Source organism: Pleurodeles waltl, chromosome 4_1 (genome assembly GCF_031143425.1).
Source record: "Pleurodeles waltl isolate 20211129_DDA chromosome 4_1, aPleWal1.hap1.20221129, whole genome shotgun sequence".
Lineage (NCBI taxonomy): Eukaryota > Metazoa > Chordata > Amphibia > Caudata > Salamandridae > Pleurodeles > Pleurodeles waltl.
Window position 1 is genome coordinate 494,554,868 of NC_090442.1, and position 22,737 is coordinate 494,577,604.

Here is a 22,737-nt window from a genome sequence, read left to right on the forward strand (position 1 = left end):
GTCATCTTTCCAGGATGGCATAGTCAGTTACACCTAAGACTCCTTTGTTTCACAGTCTAGTAGGAATACCAAAGCTCCAAAGCAGAGTCATTCACAGTCATGTAACACAGGATACTGTCAGAAGGCACAGATGGTTAGTACAAGAAAATGCCAAATTTCTAAAAGTGGCATTTTCAGAACTCTAAATTGGAATCCAATTTCACCATTAAAGAGGATTTAAAATTACAATTAATTTGTTTGGAAGCAACTTATTTCTATTTGCTCCCACTCTAAAGTTATCACTTATTAAATGTAATAAAGTAATCCAGTGTTAGTAAATGGGAAAGCTAGGCCGGACACGTGTGAAAAAGCCTTTACGAGTTTTTCACTCCAAGGGCATACAAAATGTCAGTACACATGTCCTGCATTTTAAAAATGCATTCTGCCCACTGAGCCTTTGGGGCTTACCTTAGAGGGACATATGTATTAAAAAGATTTATTTTGCCAGGTCAAAATGATAGTTTCAAACTGCACCACAGGCTACAGTAGCAGGCCGCATCATGTTTAAAAGGCTACTTAAGTGGGTGGCATAATGAGTGCTGGAGGCCCACTATTAGCATTTAATTTACAGGCCCTTGGTACATGTGGTAGCATTTATTAGGGACCTACAAGTAACTTAATGTGCCAATTAGGTGCATGCCAGTTTTATCATGTTTGAAGGAGAGAGGACTATCATTTTAGCACTACTTTTCAGTGGTAAAATGCAGAGTCCTTTTTCCAACAAAAATGAATTTAATAAAGCAGGTGAATGGACAAATGCAAACATTGTATGTCTGTAATTAATATGTTTGCATATTCAATAATGTAATGAAGTTTATGTAGTGGGATTACAAATATCTGTTTTATAGAGCTCATAGTTTTATATAGTTTTTGACAAGTCCTAAATAAATACATATTTAAATATAGAACAAATAATAACTTTTACAAGGAGAGGAAAAGGAGGCCTTATGCACTTGGCCCCTGCTTTTTAGGGCAGAAAAAAATAATTTATAGATTTAAAGCAAGCCTGCTTGTTTGTCCAAGAAGAAACAGATGATATCATTAGATGGCTCAGATGCTGGAGCCATTGTGTTTTTTCTTTCCCCAGGCAATACTTTTTACATCTATTTTTAGGGGCAAGTTGGCTTGGGTCCCACAAAAAGTGTTGGGCAGGCCTGTAACACAGAATGGTCACATAAGAGAGAAATAACAGTCCAAAAATGAAAATATAGCAACATGAATGGTAAGGAATTCCTGAAAACCATTTCTTTGAACCACTGATGACAAAATTGAAAGAAACAGGTAATATGTTTCTTTTGGTTGCCAATAAGTAGAATTCTGTCTGGTGCCTTTAACTAATAAGGGTGAGAAAGAAAGATAATCTTTAGCAATTACATATTTATTACAGAAAGGAAATGTGTTGTGTTAGATTGTTGGCTATTTTTAGTGTCACATCGTAATTATCTATCTATAAGACTTTCAAACAGAACTCCGCAACTCATGAACTATATATAACCTATTAGATCAGAGAGAAAAACACTGGTTTATTTTTCTCTCAAGTTAAATGTTGTGCTCTGTAAAGTTATGTCTAAATATCTCAGAAGGAAACACAATCCTTAAGGTCACTGATTTGTGGCAGAAACAGTATCTATTTTTCAGATTTGGTCAGTTCTATCACAGAAATAATGTATGTATGTAAGTATGTATGTGGCATTTGTATAATGTGAACCTAGGCAAAAGGCACTGAGGCCTGCACAGGGTCAAAGTCAAAGATTATTTACTTAACCCCTTCTGTGCCGCGGACGTAGTGGTTACGTCCCGCGGCACAGTGCTGCTGTGCCGAGGACGTAACCACTACGTCCTCGGCACACAGCCCAGAGGGAGCGCTCTCGCTCCCTCTGTGTGCTTCCCCCCACCCCCCCAAAGTCAGGGATGGAAGGGGAAGCCCTTCCCCTTCCACCCCCGACCCCCCCACCCCCCCATAATGACGTCAGCGCGCGATCGCGCGCTGACTTCATTATGGGGATTTCGCCGCACAGGAAGCCATTTGCTTCCTGTGCGGCGACGAGGAAAGAGGTGAGTTCCTCTTCCCGGTGGGTGGGGGGTTTGGGCTAAAGAGGCACCGGGGGAAAGGAAAGGCTTTTCCTTTCCCCCGGTGTCTCTTTGAGCATTCCTGCTGCCCGATCGCATTGCGATCGGGCAGCAGGAATGCCCACTAGACACCAGGGATTTTTTTTTGTTGTTGTTTGCTCGTGTTTCTTGCTGGCGGGGAGCGGCCCCTTGGGCAAGGGTCGCTCCCCTTGTGGGGGCAATTAGTTACGGCCATTTCTGCCCCCCTTGGGGGCAGATTGGCCTACTTTTTAGGCGGATCTGCCCCCAAGGGGGGCAGAAACCACTGGATCACCAGGGAATTATATTTTCTGTGCAGGTATGTTGGGAGGGGGTGCCCCCTTGGGCAAGGGGCGCCCCCCCCAAGGGGGCAGAGAACTGTTGGCCATTTCTGCCCCCCTTGGGGGCAGATCGGCCTATTTTTTTTAGGTCCATCTGCCCCCAAGGGGGGCAGAAGCCACTTAGGCACCAGGGATTGTGTGTGTAGTGGATGGGGGGGCGCCCCCTTGGGCAAGGGTCGCTCCCCTTTGGGGGGCATGTCTTTTAGGGCCATTTCTGCCCCCCTTGAGGGCAGATCAGCCTATTATTTTTAGGTTGATCTGCCCCAAGGGGGGCAGAAACCACTAGAACGCCAGGGATGTTTTTTTATGTGTTTATTTTTGTGGGGGGGCGTCCCCATGGGCACGGGGCGCCCCCCCCAAGGGGGGCATTGACCTGTTGGCCATTTCTGCCCCCCCTGGGGGCAGATGGGCCTATTTTTCTAGACCCACCTGCCCCCAAGGGGGGCAGAAGCCACGTAGACACCAGGGATAGTGTGTGTGTGTGTGTGTGTGTTAGTGGATGGGGGGGGGCTTGGGCAAGGGTCGCCCCCCACTTTGGGGGCACATGTACCCAGGCCATTTCTGCACCCCTTGGAGACAGATCAGCCTATTATTTTTAGGCTGATCTGCCCCCAAGGGGGGCAGAAACCACTAGAACGCCAGGGATTTTTTTTTATGTGTTTATTTTTGTGGGGGGGTGTCCCCTTGGGCACGGGGCGCCCCCCCAAGGGGGGCATTGACCTGTTGGCCATTTCTGCCCCCCCTGGGGGCAGATGGGCCTATTTTTCTAGACCCACCTGCCCCCAAGGGGGTCAGAAGCCACGTAGACACCAGGGATAGTGTGTGTGTGTGTGTGTGTTAGTGGATGGGGGGGGGGCTTGGGCAAGGGTCGCCCCCCACTTTGGGGGCACATGTACCCAGGCCATTTCTGCACCCCTTGGAGACAGATCAGCCTATTATTTTTAGGCTGATCTGCCCCCAAGGGGGGCAGAAACCACTAGAACGCCAGGGTTTTTTTTTATGTGTTTATTTTTGTGGGGGGGCGTCCCCTTGGGCACGGGGCGCCCCCCCAAGGGGGGCATTGACCTGTTGGCCATTTCTGCCCCCCCTGGGGGCAGATGGGCCTATTTTTCTAGACCCACCTGCCCCCAAGGGGGGCAGAAGCCACGTAGACACCAGGGATAGTGTGTGTGTGTGTGTGTGTTAGTGGATGGGGGGGGGCTTGGGCAAGGGTCGCCCCCCACTTTGGGGGCACATGTACCCAGGCCATTTCTGCACCCCTTGGAGACAGATCAGCCTATTATTTTTAGGCTGATCTGCCCCCAAGGGGGGCAGAAACCACTAGAACGCCAGGGATTTTTTTTTATGTGTTTATTTTTGTGGGGGGGCGTCCGCTCGGGCACGGGGCGCCCCCCCAAGGGGGGCATTGACCTGTTGGCCATTTCTGCCCCCCCTGGGGGCAGATGGGCCTATTTTTCTAGACCCACCTGCCCCCAAGGGGGGCAGAAGCCACGTAGACACCAGGGATAGTGTGTGTGTGTGTGTGTGTTAGTGGATGGGGGGGGGCTTGGGCAAGGGTCGCCCCCCACTTTGGGGGCACATGTACCCAGGCCATTTCTGCACCCCTTGGAGACAGATCAGCCTATTATTTTTAGGCTGATCTGCCCCCAAGGGGGGCAGAAACCACTAGAACGCCAGGGATTTTTTTTTATGTGTTTATTTTTGTGGGGGGGTGTCCCCTTGGGCACGGGGCGCCCCCCCAAGGGGGGCATTGACCTGTTGGCCATTTCTGCCCCCCCTGGGGGCAGATGGGCCTATTTTTCTAGACCCACCTGCCCCCAAGGGGGGCAGAAGCCACGTAGACACCAGGGATAGTGTGTGTGTGTGTGTGTGTTAGTGGATGGGGGGGGGGCTTGGGCAAGGGTCGCCCCCCACTTTGGGGGCACATGTACCCAGGCCATTTCTGCACCCCTTGGAGACAGATCAGACTATTATTTTTAGGCTGATCTGCCCCCAAGGGGGGCAGAAACCACTAGAACGCCAGGGATTTTTTTTTATGTGTTTATTTTTGTGGGGGGGCGTCCGCTCGGGCACGGGGCACCCCCCCAAGGGGGGCATTGACCTGTTGGCCATTTCTGCACCCCCTGGGGGCAGATGGGCCTATTTTTCTAGACCCACCTGCCCCCAAGGGGGGCAGAAGCCACGTAGACACCAGGGATAGTGTGTGTGTGTGTGTGTGTTAGTGGATGGGGGGGGGCTTGGGCAAGGGTCGCCCCCCACTTTGGGGGCACATGTACCCAGGCCATTTCTGCACCCCTTGGAGACAGATCAGCCTATTATTTTTAGGCTGATCTGCCCCCAAGGGGGGCAGAAACCACTAGAACGCCAGGGATTTTTTTTTATGTGTTTATTTTTGTGGGGGGGCGTCCCCTTGGTCACGGGGCGCCCCCCCAAGGGGGGCATTGACCTGTTGGCCATTTCTACACCCCCTGGGGGCAGATGGGCCTATTTTCTTAGGCCCACCTGCCCCCAAGGGGGCAGAAGCCACTTAGGCACCAGGGATAGTGTTGTGTGTGTTTTTTTTGTTTTTTTTTGTTTGAGGGCTGTCCCCTTTGGCAAGGGTCGCTCTCCATGGGGACACAGTACTAAAGGTATTTTCTGGCTTCCTTGGGGCAGACAGGCCTATTTTTTTAGTAGGCCCATCTGCCCCTATGACAGAATCCACTTAGGCACCAATTTCTAAAATGTTTGATGGTGGGGTGTTTGTCAACTGAAGAAGTCTTTGCATTTGTGATAAAAAAAATGTTCCTCCTTTTTGTTCTAGTTCAAAGCTTTTGCTTTATTTGCTGTGGCTCCTTGCGGTTTTGGCGGTGGTTGACCTGCAGTTTGCACAGTTGCATGTTTTAGGTAAGTAAAAACAATTTACTCCAAAGGAGTATTGTTGCCATGCATGAATGACATGTTTGTAGGGGGTGTACTAAATGCAGGATTGTGTGTGAAATTGTCCTTAGGTTTGTGCACAATGATATTTGTTGTGTCTTATTTCTAATTTGCCTTTCTTTCTTTCTTTTTAGTGGGATATCATTGGTGATTGCTGTGTAGTTGCTGGTGAATCAAGCTTTTTCAGGCAAGTGAGCGGTATAGTTTTTGAGTTTGTAACTCTTACTAACAAAGCTACACTTTGTTACTTGTCTTACACAGTGCTGGTTGTTGGTGGTGAATTTGTCCAGTTAATTTTAGCAGGAGAGATCATGGCTAGCCGCAGGATGACCGCTCAGCAGGTGGTTGGTATGCTTTTTGAGTCACAGTCTGATCATGACTATGAGACGGACTCTGCATCTGAGGCAGAGGAGGAAGTCAGAGATTCTGGCAGTGATGTTTCTGTTGGAGGGGAATCTTCTGATGATGAAGCCACACTCAGTGCAGATGAAGGTTCTGTTTTAGAGGAGGACATTGATGTGCCAATAGTGCAGCAACCTGGGGCTGAAAGGTTTCCCGTTAGAAGACCTGATGTCTGGGTTGCCCCAAACATGGAGCAGCCAGAGTTGCCTGCCTTTACTGGTCTCCCGGGGTGTAACGCCAATACAGAGAACTTTATGCCTATCAATTTCTTTGAGTTATTCATGGATGATGTGTTTTTGGAAGAGATAGTTGAGCAGACTAATTTGTATGCGGAGCAGCATTTGAGGGACAACGCTGCTAGACTTAGGCCACACTCTAGAGCTGCCCAGTGGATTCCCACAAATTTGGAGGAGCTAAAAAAGTTTTTGGGTTTGACTTTTTTGATGGGGTTGATAAGGAAGCCGTCACTGGCTTCTTATTGGTCTACTAGTCCCTTGATGGCAACAGCTATATTTCCAGCTACCATGAGTCGTAATCGGTAATTGCTTCTTCTTAGGATGCTGCATTTTGTTGACAATGCATTAGCCTTGCCACGAGATCACCCAGATTCTGACCGTCTTTTTAAGATTAGGCCTGTCCTTGATCATTTTGTAGATCGGTTTTCGGAGGTCTATGTTCCAGGCAAAGAGATAAGTGTGGACGAGTCTTTGGTCCTCTTCAAGGGTCGTTTGGTTTTTAGGCAGTACATTCCTAGCAAAAGGGCACGATATGGAATTAAATTGTATATGCTGTCTGAAAGTAGGACAGGATATGTGTATAGTTTCCGTGTGTACACTGGTAGGGATTCCAATATTGACCCCCCTGGTTGTCCTCCCACTTTTGGAGTTACTGAGAAAATAGTGTGGGATCTTGGTAGACGACTGTTCAACAAAGGTCACCATTTGTATGTAGATAACTTCTACACTGGTGTGCAGTTGTTCAAGGAATTGTTTAGAGTGGACACAGTTGCTTGTGGCACAATCCGTTCTAACCGGAAAGGCTATCCAAGGGAGCTTGTCTGTAAAAAACTTGAGAGGGGACAGTGCTGTGCCATGCTGAACGAGGAGCTGCTAGCTTTGAAATTTTCAGACAAGAGGGATGTCTACATGCTAAGTACCATCCATGATGAGAGTACTTCCCCTGTGACTGTTTGGGGCCAGGTTGCTGAAGTGCGCAAACCTGTGTGCATTTTAGATTATAATAAGCACATGGGAGGTGTAGATAGAGTTGACCAGAGGTTGGAACCTTATACTGCTATTCGTAAGTCTTATGTTTGGTATAAGAAGTTAGCACTTCACCTCTTCCACTTAGCAACCTTCAATGCTTTTATTGTGTTTAGGGATAGGTCTCCAGACTCAAAGATGACATTTGTGAAATTTCAGGAGTCAGTGATAGAGAGCCTTATTGTGGTGGAACAGGCCAGAGTTCCTAGAGAAGCAGTGGTGGAGGATGTGGCTAGATTGAAAGATCGCCACTTTGCTGAGCACATTCCTCCCACACCCAAAAAAGACTTTCCAGCTAAGAAATGTAGAGTGTGTTTTCGAAGAGGTATCCGGAGGGAGTCTCGAATGTACTGCCCAGATTGTCCTTCAAAGCCTGGGCTGTGTGTCGGTGCTTGTTTTAAGAATTACCACACCCAGAAGAATTTCTGGGAACAACCATGAGTGTAAACTCATGTCTGTTTTGTATTTTCATGTGTTTAGTTTCATGGTTAGCATTTCTGTCATGTTGTTAGTTAGAGCTTTTGTGTTTGTTGTTTTGTAATTCTTTCTACTTAGTTAGGGGTTCCTCTGTTAAAAAAAAAAAAAATATGATGCCATTGTGTGTGGAGTGGGGCTTGGCTGAGACTGTACATATTGACTTGATGTTGGCTACTGCAACACACTGCAAGCCAAACACCAGTCCACACACTCCCATCAGCTGGTGTGATTGTTGTATCAGGCATGTGGGCGTATGTAAGTGATGGGCCCTTGAATGGCGCTGTCTGTCGATGTGAGTGTTGTAATGTGCTGGGCCCGTGGCTGGCGGTGTGAATGGCCTTGTGTGTGTCATGTATGAAAGTTGTGTGAATGGACTGTAAAGCGGTTGGTGCCTTGTCGCGGCTTTACAGCTCACGAGCTGTGAGTCATTGGTTCAGTTTTTTGCCTTTCAGTTACTAACAGTGCTTTTCATTTTTGTGAAAGCTCTTGTTAGTAAAATTTGATCCACTGAACCATCACTCACCCTCGTGCCAAATCCAACCAGTATGTGTGGTAAAAATGACCAAACCTGCTCCGCTGTAATCAGGCGTCGCAGCACACCTATGACACGCTAGGTGCCTCAGGTGGGACCCCGATGATGAAGCATGCCACCAACTTGGTTGGTGGGTGAGGGGTCTTTTTCACATAACCTAAGTGTGTTTCTTTTCAAAATTTTAGTGTTTGGCACATCACGGACGTATGTGGGCACATCAAAACGATATATTACAAAACTACCTGTGTTTGGGGGGGGAGAGGGCACCTATGTTTTTGGTCCTGTGTGCGGCCTTCATCTAGGGAAACCTACCAAACCCAGACATTTTTTAAAACTAGACACCCCAAGGAGTCTAGGGAGGAGTGGCTTGCGTGGATCCCCCAACATTTTCTTACCCAGACTCCTCTGTAAACCTCAAAATGTGCTTAAAAAAAGCATATTTTCCTGACTTTTCTTCGTACGATCACCACTCCAGCACAAAATTCCTACTCCCCAGTGTTCCCCTCAGTCTCCCAAATAAAATGACACCTCACGTATGTGGGTCCCCAAAGCAGAGTCAGTCTAAAGATGTATAAAAGAATATGTCCTTATAAACTCGCAGTACTATCCCCTGTATCTCTACAAGTTTTGTGCCTTATTCTGTTGGAGGCACCTGGCCCACCCACACAACTGAGGTATCATTTTTATCGGGAGACTTGGGGGAACGCTGGGTGGAAGGAAATTTGTGGCTCCACTCAGATTCCAGAACTTTCTGTCACCGAAATGTGTGAAAAATGCGTTTTTTTAGCCAATATTTGAGGTTTGGAAAGGATTCTGGGTAACAGAACCTGGTCAGAGCACCCCAAGTCACCCCATCTTGGATTCCCCTAGGTCTCTAGTTTTCAGAAATGCACAGGTTTGGTAGGTTTCCCTAGGTGCTGGCTGAGCTACAGGCCAAAAACTACAGGTAGGCACTGTTTTCAATGAAAAAATGTGATGTGTCCACGTTGCGCTTTGGGGCGTTTCCTGTCGCGGGCGCTAGGCCTACCCACACAAGTGAGGTATCATTTTTATCGGGAGACGTGGGGGAACGCTGGGTGGAAGGAAATTTGTGGCTCCTCTCAGATTCCAGAACTTTCTGCCACAGAAATGTGAGGAACATGTGTTTTTTTAGCCAATTTTTGAGCTTTGCAAAGGATTCTGGGTAACAGAACCTGGTCCGAGCCCCGCCAGTCACCCCTCCTTGGATTCCCCTAGGTCTCTAGTTTTCAGAAATGCACAGGTTTGGTAGGTTTCCCTAGGTGGCGGCTGAGCTACAGGCCAAAATCTACAGGTAGGCACTTCGCTAAAAACAGGTCTGTTTTCTTCCAAAATTTTGGTGGTGTCCACGTTGCGCTTTGGGGCGTTTCCTGTCGCGGGCGCTAGGCCTACCCACGCAAGTGAGGTATCATTTTTATCGGGAGACTTGGAGGAACGCTGGGTGGAAGGAAATTTGTGGCTCCTCCCAGATTCCAGAACTTTCTGCCACAGAAATGTGAGGAACATGTGTTTTTTTAGCCAATTTTTGAGCTTTGCAAAGGATTCTGGGTAACAGAACCTGGTCCGAGCCCCGCCAGTCACCCCTCCTTGGATTCCCCTAGGTCTCTAGTTTTCAGAAATGCACAGGTTTGGTAGGTTTCCCTAGGTGGCGGCTGAGCTACAGGCCAAAATCTACAGGTAGGCACTTTGCTAAAAACAGGTCTGTTTTCTGTGATGTGTCCACGTTGCGCTTTGGGGCGTTTCCTGTCGCGGGCGCTAGGCCTACCCACACAAGTGAGGTATCATTTTTATCGGGAGACGTGGGGGAACGCTGGGTGGAAGGAAATTTGTGGCTCCTCTCAGATTCCAGAACTTTCTGCCACAGAAATGTGAGGAACATGTGTTTTTTTTAGCCAATTTTTGAGCTTTGCAAAGGATTCTGGGTAACAGAACCTGGTCCGAGCCCCGCCAGTCACCCCTCCTTGGATTCCCCTAGGTCTCTAGTTTTCAGAAATGCACAGGTTTGGTAGGTTTCCCTAGGTGGCGGCTGAGCTACAGGCCAAAATCTACAGGTAGGCACTTCGCTAAAAACAGGTCTGTTTTCTTCCAAAATTTTGGTGGTGTCCACGTTGCGCTTTGGGGCGTTTCCTGTCGCGGGCGCTAGGCCTACCCACGCAAGTGAGGTATCATTTTTATCGGGAGACGTGGGGGAACGCTGGGTGGAAGGAAATTTGTGGCTCCTCTCAGATTCCAGAACTTTCTGCCACAGAAATGTGAGGAACATGTGTTTTTTTAGCCAATTTTTGAGCTTTGCTAAGGATTCTGGGTAACAGAACCTGGTCCGAGCCCCGCCAGTCACCCCTCCTTGGATTCCCCTAGGTCTCTAGTTTTCAGAAATGTACAGGTTTGGTAGGTTTCCCTAGGTGCCGGCTGAGCTAGAGGCCAAAATCTGCAGGTAGTCACTTCGCAAAAAACACCTCTGTTTTCTTCCAAAATTTTGGTGGTGTCCACGTTGCGCTTTGGGGCGTTTCCTGTCGCGGGCGCTAGGCCTACCCACGCAAGTGAGGTATCATTTTTATCGGGAGACTTGGGGGAACGCTGGGTGGAAGGAAATTTGTGGCTCCTCTCAGATTCCAGAACTTTCTGTCACTCAAATGTGAGGAAAATGCGTTTTTTTAGCCAAAATATGAGGTTTGCAAAGGATTCTGGGTAACAGAACCTGGTCCGAGCCCCGCCAGTCACCCCTCCTTGGATTCCCCTAGGTCTCTAGTTTTCAGAAATGCACAGGTTTGGTAGGTTTCCCTAGGTGGCGGCTGAGCTAGAGGCCAAAATCTACAGGTAGGCACTTTGCTAAAAACAGGTCTGTTTTCTGTGATGTGTCCACGTTGCGCTTTGGGGCGTTTCCTGTCGCGGGCACTAGGCCTACCCACACAAGTGAGGTATCATTTTTATCGGGAGACGTGGGGGAACGCTGGGTGGAAGGAAATTTGTGGCTCCTCTCAGATTCCAGAACTTTCTGCCACAGAAATGTGAGGAACATGTGTTTTTTTAGCCAATTTTTGAGCTTTGCAAAGGATTCTGGGTAACAGAACCTGGTCCGAGCCACACAAATCACCCCATCTTGGATTCCCCTAGGTCTCTAGTTTTCAGAAATGCACAGGTTTGGTAGGTTTCCCTAGGTGGCGGCTGAGCTAGAGGCCAAAATCTACAGGTAGGCACTTTGCTAAAAACAGGTCTGTTTTCTGTGATGTGTCCACGTTGCGCTTTGGGGCGTTTCCTGTCGCGGGCGCTAGGCCTACCCACACATGTGAGGTATCATTTTTATCGGGAGACGTGGGGGAACGCTGGGTGGAAGGACATTTGTGGCTCCTCTCAGATTCCAGCACTTTCTGCCACAGAAATGTGAGGAACATGTGTTTTTTTAGCCAATTTTTGAGCTTTGCAAAGGATTCTGGGTAACAGAACCTGGTCCGAGCCACACAAATCACCCCATCTTGGATTCCCCTAGGTCTCTAGTTTTCAGAAATGCACAGGTTTGGTAGGTTTCCCTAGGTGGCGGCTGAGCTAGAGGCCAAAATCTACAGGTAGGCACTTTGCTAAAAACAGGTCTGTTTTCTGTGATGTGTCCACATTGCGCTTTGGGGTGTTTCCTGTCGCGGGCGCTAGGCCTACCCACACAAGTGAGGTATCATTTTTATCGGGAGACGTGGGGGAACGCTGGGTGGAAGGAAATTTGTGGCTCCTCTCAGATTCCAGAACTTTCTGCCACAGAAATGTGAGGAACATGTGTTTTTTTAGCCAAATTTTGAGGTTTGCAAAGGATTCTGGGTAACAGAACCTGGTCCGAGCCACACAAATCACCCCATCTTGGATTCCCCTAGGTCTCTAGTTTTCAGAAATGCACAGGTTTGGTAGGTTTCCCTAGTTGGCGGCTGAGCTAGAGGCCAAAATCTACAGGTAGGCACTTTGCTAAAAACAGGTCTGTTTTCTGTGATGTGTCCACGTTGCGCTTTGGTGCGTTTCCTGTCGCGGGCGCTAGGCCTACCCACACAAGTGAGGTATCATTTTTATCTGGAGACTTGGGGGAACATAGAATAGCAAAACAAGTGTTATTGCCCCTTGTCTTTCTCTACATTTTTCCCTTCCAAATGTAAGACAGTGTGTAAAAAAGACGTCTATTTGAGAAATGCCCGGTAATTCACATGCTAGTATGGGCAGCCCGGAATTCAGAGATGTGCAAATAACCACTGCTTCTCAACACCTTATCTTGTGCCCATTTTGGAAATACAAAGGTTTTCTTGATAGCTATTTTTTACTCTTTATATTTCAGCAAATGAATTGCTGTATACCCGGTATAGAATGAAAACCCACTGCAGGGTGCAGGTCATTTATTGGCTCTGGGTACCTAGAGTTCTTGATGAACCTACAAGCCCTATATATCCCCGCAACCAGAAGAGTCCAGCAGACGTAACGGTATATTGCTTTCGAAAATCTGACATTGCAGGAAAAAGTTACAGAGTAAAACTTAGAGAAAAATTGATGTTTTTTTCACCTCAATTTCAATATTTTTCTTTTTCAGTTGCTATTTTCTGTAGGAAACCCTTGTAGGATCTACACAAATTACCCCTTGCTGAATTCAGAATTTTGTCTACTTTTCAGAAATGTTGCGGTTTATGGGATCCAGCGTTGGTTTCATGCCCATTTCTGTCACTGACTGGAAGGAGGCTGAAAGCACAAAAAATCGTAAAAATGGGGTATGTCCCAGTAAAATGCCAAAATTGGGTTGAAAAATTGGGTTTTCTGATTCAAGTCTGCCTGTTCCTGAAAGCTGGGAAGCTGGTGATTTTATCACCGCAAACCCTTTGTTGATGCCCTTTTCAGGGAAAAAACCACAAGCCTTCTTCTGCAGCCCATTTTTCCAAATTTTTTTAAAAAAATGAAATTTTCACTGTTTTTTGGCTAATTTCTTGGCCTCCTTCTGGGGAACCCACAAAGTCTGGGTACCTCTAGAATCCCTAGGATGTTGGAAAAAAAGGACGCAAATTTTTTTTTTGGGTAGCTTATGTGAACAAAAAGTTATGAGGGCCTAAGCGCGAACTGCTCCAAATAGCCAAAAAAAGGCTCGGCACAGGAGGGGGAAAAGGCCTGGCAGCGAAGGGGTTAATAATTAAATGGGAGCTGGTTTGTGAAGGTAGAAGTGAACTGTTACTGCAATGTAATGGAGAGTACTTTAAAGAGGTGATTCTTCAACTCTTTTCTAAATTGCAATAGGGTTGAGAGGAGCCTCACAGATACAGTGATATTGAGCATATTACCTTATTTCTTCATTTTTACACTTCTTTACGTCTTTTCTGATGGTGTTCTGGCTAAGGGCGTGCAGAGAGCCACTTGAGATGATTGCTTATGCTGAGCAGGCATGTGCTTGAGTTATCAAAAAGGTCTCTAAAGGATCCGATGTCTACCATACTTTTACCTTCATATATTTCCTCAAGAGGCTTTTGACTGAACTCTGTTTATGTATAGATGAAAAAAAACTGTTGAGGGAGCTATGTTGAAGTGCCTAAAGCCTCTTGTTTCTTTTCAAACCTTATTCTGCCAGGGAATTCTGTCAACCTCACTTATTTGACATTATAGTTATTAGAGATGCCAGAAGCTATATAGTGATCGTTAAAAATCAAGCATATAAAGTATTAACAGACCATCTTCTTGTTGAAAACTATTTGAGGGCAATCCCCTGCATTCTTCCAAGGTTGAACTTGAGATCCTACTCCTTACTTGCAGAATTTGTGCCCACACTGACTTGAAAAGAGACTCAGGCTTCAGAATAATAGGACAATGTCAAAGATGTTGCAACATTTGGAGAGATGCTCTGGAATAAATAATGAATGTTTAAGCTGAAGAATATTACATCACAGTAAGAAAAAGTCTTACCTTCCTAGGATTGTATGAATGGATAAACAAACTAAGAAAGTAGTCTTCCAAAGCACATGTTTCAATTCAAAAGAAATGAAAGGGATACTTTAAAAAAAAAAAATGGGCACAAGAAAACCAAATCACATGATACTTCAATAGAAGGAACATTTGAAGTTGTCCATGGAAATACAGTATCCTCATTATCTCCGAACAATAGGCATCTTTCTTGCATTTGTAGGTGTGAAACCTTACATCTAACTCAGTCAAGAGAAAGTAACATCTGATTGTAAGTTAGTGACAATGTGCAATTGATTCTCTTATGTCCTTTTTAATGATTGTGGAGCATAGCAAATGTGCTCTGTCACTCATTGTGCTTTGCGGTATTTTATGCTGTTTGTGTAACCTCCAAATTGCATACAAAAAGGCTTGGATTGTGGAGCACTAGGTCTTTAGGTGCTTCCTTACATTTCAGAACAAGGGATAACAACCTGCCATTAAGTATTTAAAACAAAATTGGCTTACAATAAATCTGAAGAATCATGTACCTGGCCAGGTCTAGATTATGAATGTTGGATATCCAGCTAGTCCACCTACTATTGACATTTGAATTTATTTTAGAAAGGGAGGAATTCTGTTTATGGTTGCCAGCCAAACATTCTGGGCAAGGTTCAAGATAATAAACATTCATTTGTGATTATCATGTGATTATACTCTACATGTATATTACAATTAGGAACCAGTACTATCCAGCCTCACATTCTCTAATTTTATAAGAGGCTCAACAAAAATACAGTACATGATTCACTTCTAATTTTCCATTGCTTTAAGTCAGAAAAGATGACAATTAATAATATCTTTAGTCTAGAAAGCCTATTCAGTTGTTCCAGTCATGATAAATCAATCAAATGAACACTATTCTACAAAAATTGCTGGAAGGTTGTGTTTTGCAACAACAACTGCAGGACACTTCTGGAAATACTTTTGGTTGAATAGGAAATACAAAAAATTATATGGTTATTTAATGGAACTATGTTTCAAGAGTAGTATACATGAGAGTAAACTGGTCAAATTCTGCTCTTTTCTGCTTGTAAGCCATCTATTTGTAATGACCAAAATGCTCCCTGGTGTACTAGTTAGTGTAGGCATTCCACCTTCTCTTCTGAATATTTTAATTATTTTAGCTCACATACTTTTTAATGTGGAGTCTCAGACATGAAAGAGACATGGATGTGCTGTTAGTCAAACTTCCTTTGGTCCTCTCCCCGCCCCTACTCCTGCCCAACTCTACGGCACTTCTGATGTACACAGACGGGTCTTCCATGGGGCAGGAAAGAAAGTGATCATCCGGTCCGAAGGTGTGGCGGTGGCTGCAAGATTAGGAGGGGTCCTGTAACATTAGCGCAAAGCGAGTGACTGAGAGCCTGACTGAGGAATTACTGGCAGTTTGCTGTAATAAGAACATTGCAGACTGGAATGTCGGTTACTTTTGTCCCAGAGAGGACAAAAGCAGATATCAACCAGGATTCAATCCAACAGTTACTCGAAGAAAATGATTAGCTGATAAGGTGCATTGCTGAATATCAGAAGAAGGGAAAAGCTTTTTGATGTGCTCAGTATCAGCAGATTTTGCAGGGAACTCTTGTTTATTTGGCAACAATAGAAAATACAAGTTTGGGCACTCTACCCGAAAGTGTCTCAGGGGATTAATACAGGAAATACTTGGCCCACCATGATGAAGTCCTGCACAGGATGAAACATGTTGGCTGGGCTGAAGTTCTTCAAGGATAATTAATAAAGACATTGTCATTGGAAACTGATTGGTTCCCTCCCCTAATGTGGATTCTTGTGGATCAAAAGAAGAAAGATTTGTGCAATGATTATGTGATACAATTCTCTTTTGGAGATTATTAATATTATGTAACATTTATTTTAGGTGTTCCCTCTGTATTACAATTGTGTGAATGTATACAATGATTTCAGGGCAGTGGTGGAATCATAAAGGGTTGAGCAATATTGTTAAGACTTAGTGGTTACTAACTTCCGTGTGGCTGTTCTGGAGCCTACGCTGCCCTTTGTTGTTTGTGTTTACTTTTTAAAGAGGATTGGGGATGAATGGACACAGCTTGATTTATCAGAGACCATTAACAAAAGAATTACTTTCTGTTTTCCCTCAGGTGATTTCTTCTTTAGCATGCAACAGAGACGTTTCCATTCATGTAAACAGGATTGGATATTATAATATTGCCACCATGAATATTTAATATACATTTAGTGTATGTAATTGATTTTAATATTTAGTACAATGGCCATACAATAGATTACAATTTGACATCACCAGCCTTTATAGGGAAAATGCAATTCTGTAGAACCACACAGAAAATAATGATATCATGACTTAAGTGTGTGTATCTTTCTTAAAATAATTGTACCACATCAGTCTTGCATGCAGTAATTTATAAAAAATTGCTTTTATGCCCACTTAAAAGGCAATTAGCATTGCAGGCTTAAAAGAAACAGGGAAAATCAGTATTAGGGCTTTTGGTCATATCTAGACAAATAGATGGCATCTTTTCATCAAAAGTGCCAACCTTTAATAAAAACATTCAGTATTTAAAATGTTTGTACAGTCAATATTTGTCTGGGTTACAAATAAAAACATATAGTATATGGTAGAATGTGTTACCAAAGAATTGTACAATTTCATATTGAACACTGTGTCAATTACTCACATTTGCAGAAAGCTGGGATGTGAGGGTGGCAACTTTTTCTTGTGAGGCAACCAGCTCTCTTCGTAGCTTTAGAATTTGCTAGAATGGAGGGTAAGAAAACAAAAAAAGCTTGGTGAAAGCTTCACTATCTTATTTTCCAACTGCTGATCCATTATACTCAATTTCTATAAGACCTTTTAATAAATCAGAGACTATCCCAGCTAAACGTGAAGCATAACGTGTTGTTAACCATAGTCATCTATGGATGATGTCTTGTAGGCCATGGATAATGGAGATCTAACCATGAACATAGTGTCTGCAACTTTTTTGAGAGCTTGTTAGAATTCCATGAGCACAAGTTTCCTTGAAGGTGCTCAAAATGTCAGTTAAGTGATATGATCTGTTTATCACATTTCATTTATGAATTACTTAGTCAGGACAAAGCTATCTTTTCAGATTTACTAATTAGTACCCAGTGAAAAAGCTGCTTATGAACATACATTCAACAATGTTTCCAAACCACCTATATATCTGTGAATACGTGTGTTATGTGACTATTTCTTAATGAGAAGTTAATGCTAGCTACAGAAAGTACAAGAAATGTGTTTAGACAAAAGGTTCCTTGATCAGAACAGGTATGCTCTGGGGCAAAGCATGAATTATGAAGCTCAGCTTGAGTTAGTAATGCTTATTTAGTTTGAATTAAAAAAGCCTAAATTACTCAGGGTCACTAGAAGTATCCGACATAATCCACTATTTGCAGTAAAATTTGCCCATTTGTCAAAAAGTAGATTCTAAGGCCAAATGTTTCTAACAAATAGCCAAAACGTGGTTCAGCACATTGGCGGACCCTTTGTAAAAATTAAAACTTTCCAGTCGCTCACTTCTGTAATCCTGTGTTAAACAGGAGGTAACGACGCACACCTTAGCACAGATATTAAGAGGTGCCACATTATTTCACATAATTTGCCTTTTCTTGATGCATTATTTTGTCAAGGCTGGCACATAGTTTGGTCTTCCACTATTTAAAATCGGTAAATCTTTGACAGTGCCCTGATATTCAGTGAGTGACTAAGGGCCTTGCTCATCAACGTATTTCGCCGTAGATACAGAATGGGTAAAACACTTTGACCTCAAGCCCTTAGTGAATCAATAAGTGAAGTACGAAAGCATGCTGCTGGAAAGATGTTGCAGGGCCAATAATTGGCATGAAGCCATAGCCAAGATAAAGAAAAAACAAGCAGAACAGAAAATATAGGCTGTTGTCCGAAAATATTTTTGTGTACCCCAAATATAAATATAAGGTGCAGTTTTTTACTGAATTCGTGGGCACTTAAAATCCATTATTCCTTAAAATGAACAGGTAAGTCACCACTGCTTCCTGCAAAATGGTTCAAAATATATTGTATAGATTAATATATTATAATGTTTTTGTGGATTACTTTTATATCTCTGCGCCAAGCCCAGATGATATTCTCAATGAGAGATTTGGAGAGTTTGCTCAGTCAACTGAACTATATAAATAAAGTGCTTGGGGATAACAAGCTAATCCACCAATCCAGTGTTGTGTTGGAGGCGGCACGTTTTGGTTGGCTGAGGAGAGGCCCTACCCAGGCAGAACCTACCACTGCCGTCAGGGGTGGGTGATTAGACTCACTGTATAACCTGTGCTCACCCTCAGGTAGCTTGGCACCGAGCAGTCAGGCTTATCACAAAGGCAATGCATAAAGCATTGGCACAGCACTTCTACAAAAAAAACACTGCGTGTCATAAAAGAGAATTCAGATGTTGTGTAAGTAGAGAAGATTTGAATTCAACACATACATTAAGTACATGTACATCGTGTACTTCTGGGCATAAATAATACTAGCAGCACTAGGCCCAACCACGTTAAAACAACATCAGCTACATGTACACTTTGATAAAAATACTACTTTCCCTCCCAACACACTTGTGCGTTGCAAAACGTTGTCAAAATGAGACCCACCCAAGCAATCATTCCAATTCAATAACACACAGTTACAGTGTGCACCCTGGTCCACAACTATAGCAGAAATGTGTATACACAGGTAAATAGCCTTGTGGATCTAGGTGTACAGACAGAACCCAATATCAACTGTGATAATCTTTTGGCAAGGGAACACTGCTGTGTGGTACAGTTGATCACAGGCAGTCACTCACACACACACACACACACACACACATTCACTCCAGACCACTAAGCATTGCCACCGATATCAGGCAGGCTCATGTAGCATGCACTAGCACACTCTCACTCCTAGTACTCTAATGCAGAGCACTGATATCCAGAAGGTCAGTGGTACTTGCAGATCCCATTGGCCAAAACACTCCTCCACCCTTCAACCAACAACCCCTTCTATCCCACCCCCAGGGGCTGGAGATGAGAGAAACCTTTCACCAGAGTCACACTTATTCAGGGTCCTGTGGGAAGGTGAGGGGAAGAGTAGATACCAGGCTGTTCAGACAGCAGTCAAGAAATGGAGGTTTGGCCCCAGTTAGGAAGTTCACTCACAGGTCACTGCACTGTGTTTTCCGGCACCGGCCCTGTTCTGCAAAGCCCAGGGATAGGAGCACCGTAGGACATGCCATTCACAATAGTGCCCAGCAAAGCCGGGCACTTCAGTATACCAATCCACCCCTCCACGGCCCCCTGGAATGGGGCAACACTCTTTGTATGTGATCAGAATTGTGTGGTGTGACTTAAGTCATTGTGCACCAGACAATCGCCATCGCACATGAAGAGTTACCAATTCCGTACCTCCCTAGAATGAGGCACGTCTGGTGCGTGATGACTTGAGTCACACCAGAAAATTCCAGTATTTACCAAATCCATACCTCCCTGGAATGAGGCACAACGTCCGGTATGTGATGACTTGAATCGCACCAGACAATTCTGGTCACATACAGAAAGCGCAAGTTCAGTGGTGCCACACGGGGAAGAATGCAGCATTGCTAAGGGTATGTCTCCACCTCCAAGGGTCACAGCCTGTGAATCAGACAATGAGTATGCACTCAGCATGGTGCACAAGAAAAATGTGGCACAGTCGACGAAGTGTGCCACACGGGGTTCCGCAACCGGTGAATTCGCTCATCACCACCAAGATGCTTAAGCGTGTCGAGGTCCCATGATGCAGGGCCACACTACTTGAATAAGGGCTGTTCCATGCACAATACTTGGTTCCACGCTCACACCGCTGCTACCAGATAGGATCCAGCAGATGATGTGGGCACCACTATACAGATGTCACCGGGAGAAGGTGTAGGTTCCTCACGGGAAGTCTTTGATGTACCTGAGACCTCCACAAGAGGACAGGGGGCAAGTCAACAAGCCCTTGGAAATCGCACTTTGGGGTGCGACACAGCAGCAGGCAATCAGCCTAAGCCAGCCATGATTCAGGAAGGGTGCACGGTCCCTTCTAAGGGAAATAAATACTCCTTGTGCACAACAGATTCTTCAGACAGTGTACACCAAGCAGTCCAATACCTCGGATCCTGCATCCCCACAAGCATATATCTAGTTTGTTGCAGTGTGGCACCAGTAGTTATACTATAGTGTGCATTTGATGGTGGGGTTGGTTTAGAGGGTTTCCCTTTGAACCACAGATGTCTCTCCTAATTTTAGTCCTGTCTGCCACGGGGCTGTGAAAGGCAGATCTTAATCTTTAGTGGGGCCAGGATCTGGCTCCGAGGGGCCAAGTGTCAACATCTCCTCCTCCAATCTATCCAGCCAGGCCTTGAGATGGCAGAGGTCTGTCATCCCTGTTGTGTGACCAAGGTTTATAGCTGTCATTGGGGAATGCACAGATGGGATCCCCCAGCCTCCAGTTTGAACTTGAGTTGAATTAAAAAAGGAACACAAAGCATCTTAGAGCAGAGAAATGACCACTTTCTAAAAGTGGCATTTCTCAGTTGTTATAGACAGAATCACCTTTAGCACAGAAGGGACTTGTCAGGACGATTTCAATAATGGGAAACATTATGAGGCTGCTCCACTGCAATCCACTGTTGCAGTTAGGAGTAATTGTAAACTTCCACCAAGTTAACCTATGGGCAGAGCAATCCTCATTGATAGTGAAAACACAAGAGTATTCTTCACTCCCTGGGCATATGTGCCCTGGCCCACACACAATCCTGCCAGGGACAGGCTGGACACATGTTTAAGAACACCATTGGTGCAAGTGCACACATGCACACCTGCTATGACAAGCTGAAGACATGATTAAAAACACCATAGATGCAAGTGCGCACACACAGGTCTGCTATGACAGGTGGGATACATATTTTTAAAAAAAACAGAGGTGCACGTGCGCACACAAAGGTATGTTATGACAGGCTCAGCACATGTTTGAAACACCAGTGGGCATGTGTACACACACTGGCCAGCACCACTTCCTAACATATGTAGGAAATGCACGTGCACTTTCACACTGTACTTGCAGAGAGGAAGTGCCCATAGCCCTAAGGCCACTGGATGGAGAATCAGCAAAACCGATGGGAAGAGACAATCCTCTAGGTAGGGAAAACCATGTGGGGGTTCTTCACTTCCCAGGCATGGGAAACCCATGTGTACCCATCCAGTCTTCCGTCTACCACCTGCTCTGTCCTCCAGGGGGTGCCCTAAGGTTAGCGGAGGGTCCACTCAGGATTGGCTACAGAGTTAGAAATACCAACCTGAGCATCAGCACAACTGAGACTCCACAGGCCTGCATTGTCAGGACAGATACATGCTTGATAGGCTATTCTGGTGGGTGGCACACTCAGTGCAACATCCCAATAGCAGAGAGGGCGTACCCACCCTGGGTGTGTGGTGCACCTTTTAGCAGGGCACTCCTGTCTACAGCACCTGAACCAATTACGAAGCGGCCCTTCCTAGCATGTGTAGGAAGGGCACGCGCAATATCCCACTGCAGTAGAGTGGGAAAGGGTCAAGAGTCCTAAGGCCATGCTGAGGGAGTCAGCAAAAAACAGAGGAAAAAGCTAAAGGTTTCAGGGAACTTCCCTAGGAAGAGCCATGTCCAACATGTTGGTTTTCTCGAATACAGATTTTGATCAGAAAGAAGTTGCATGCTTCTGTTGAAAAACAGTGCTTGGATTGGGCTTTTTGCCTCATGTGAATGCTTGAGCTTCATATTGAGGGACTGGATAAGCCATGGTGGAAAGCCTCAGATCAGGGTGATAGGCTTGTTTTGTTTATTAAGAAAAGTTAAGGCAAATACAGTAAGTCCAACATATTTATTATGTAAAAAAATATGTTTAATTGGGGTGTGTCATTATACCGTGTAAAAGCTTGTACACTTGTATTTTGGGACAACAAATCTCACACATTACCATAGCAGATAGACAAGGATTTTGGTTTCTCCCTATTACACATTTCTGAGGTAGAAAATCTGCACTTTGATAATCCTTGTTATCCAGTGTAGGACTGGTTGCACTTTGTTTTGCCAATTGTACTTGTATACATATTTTAATTTTTATGATTACAGAGAGGCGGGCTTTGACTTTGCCCAACTATTGATTACCTTTAGTAAATATTTGAATGGGGCAGATGTTTTGTGCTTTTACTTAAACGATCTGCATGAAGTGAAACTGGATTGCACATTTTGCTATATGGGCAAGATTATGGTCAATTACACAGGTCTGGGAAGGTTATGGTAACAAGCCACTGATCAACATAATTGAGTTTTCTTTACAATTTTCTGACTGTATACCTGAGGGTTGCTGTGTGGAAATGTTTAAACAGAATTCAAAAGGCCTGAATTAGTTAGGGTTACAAGCCAATAGTAAAGGCTATATGCCTCACTGATTCTCTGAGAATATTTCTGTCACATGCTACAGGTTTGAGAAGTTTAAAATATAAATTTAGAAAAAATGCAGTGTCTATTGTTAAAAATGTTTGATAAAGCCAATATGTTTTATGTGCGTATAATCATTACACTGTGCTAAAGGCTCTACACAGATTTTGTATTACACAGAATCTCACAGATTACTATATTTGGCAAGTGTTTGGTTGTTGGTCTCAACCTCTGACAAACAGTTGG

The 22,737-nt window shown here is 44.8% G+C and overlaps 1 protein-coding gene across 5 annotated transcripts in view; it reads right to left on the reverse strand.

Annotated features, from left to right (window-relative positions):
• The window catches only part of NAV3 (neuron navigator 3), a 1,001,553-nt gene that overhangs the window by 212,197 nt on the left and 766,619 nt on the right, over positions 1-22,737 (reverse strand). For all 5 annotated transcript variants that reach the window (XM_069228788.1, XM_069228787.1, XM_069228786.1 and 2 more), the window contains one exon: positions 16,700-16,777. In XM_069228788.1, coding sequence (XP_069084889.1) covers positions 16,700-16,777 — 78 coding nt within the window. The remainder of the gene's footprint in view (positions 1-16,699; positions 16,778-22,737) is intronic.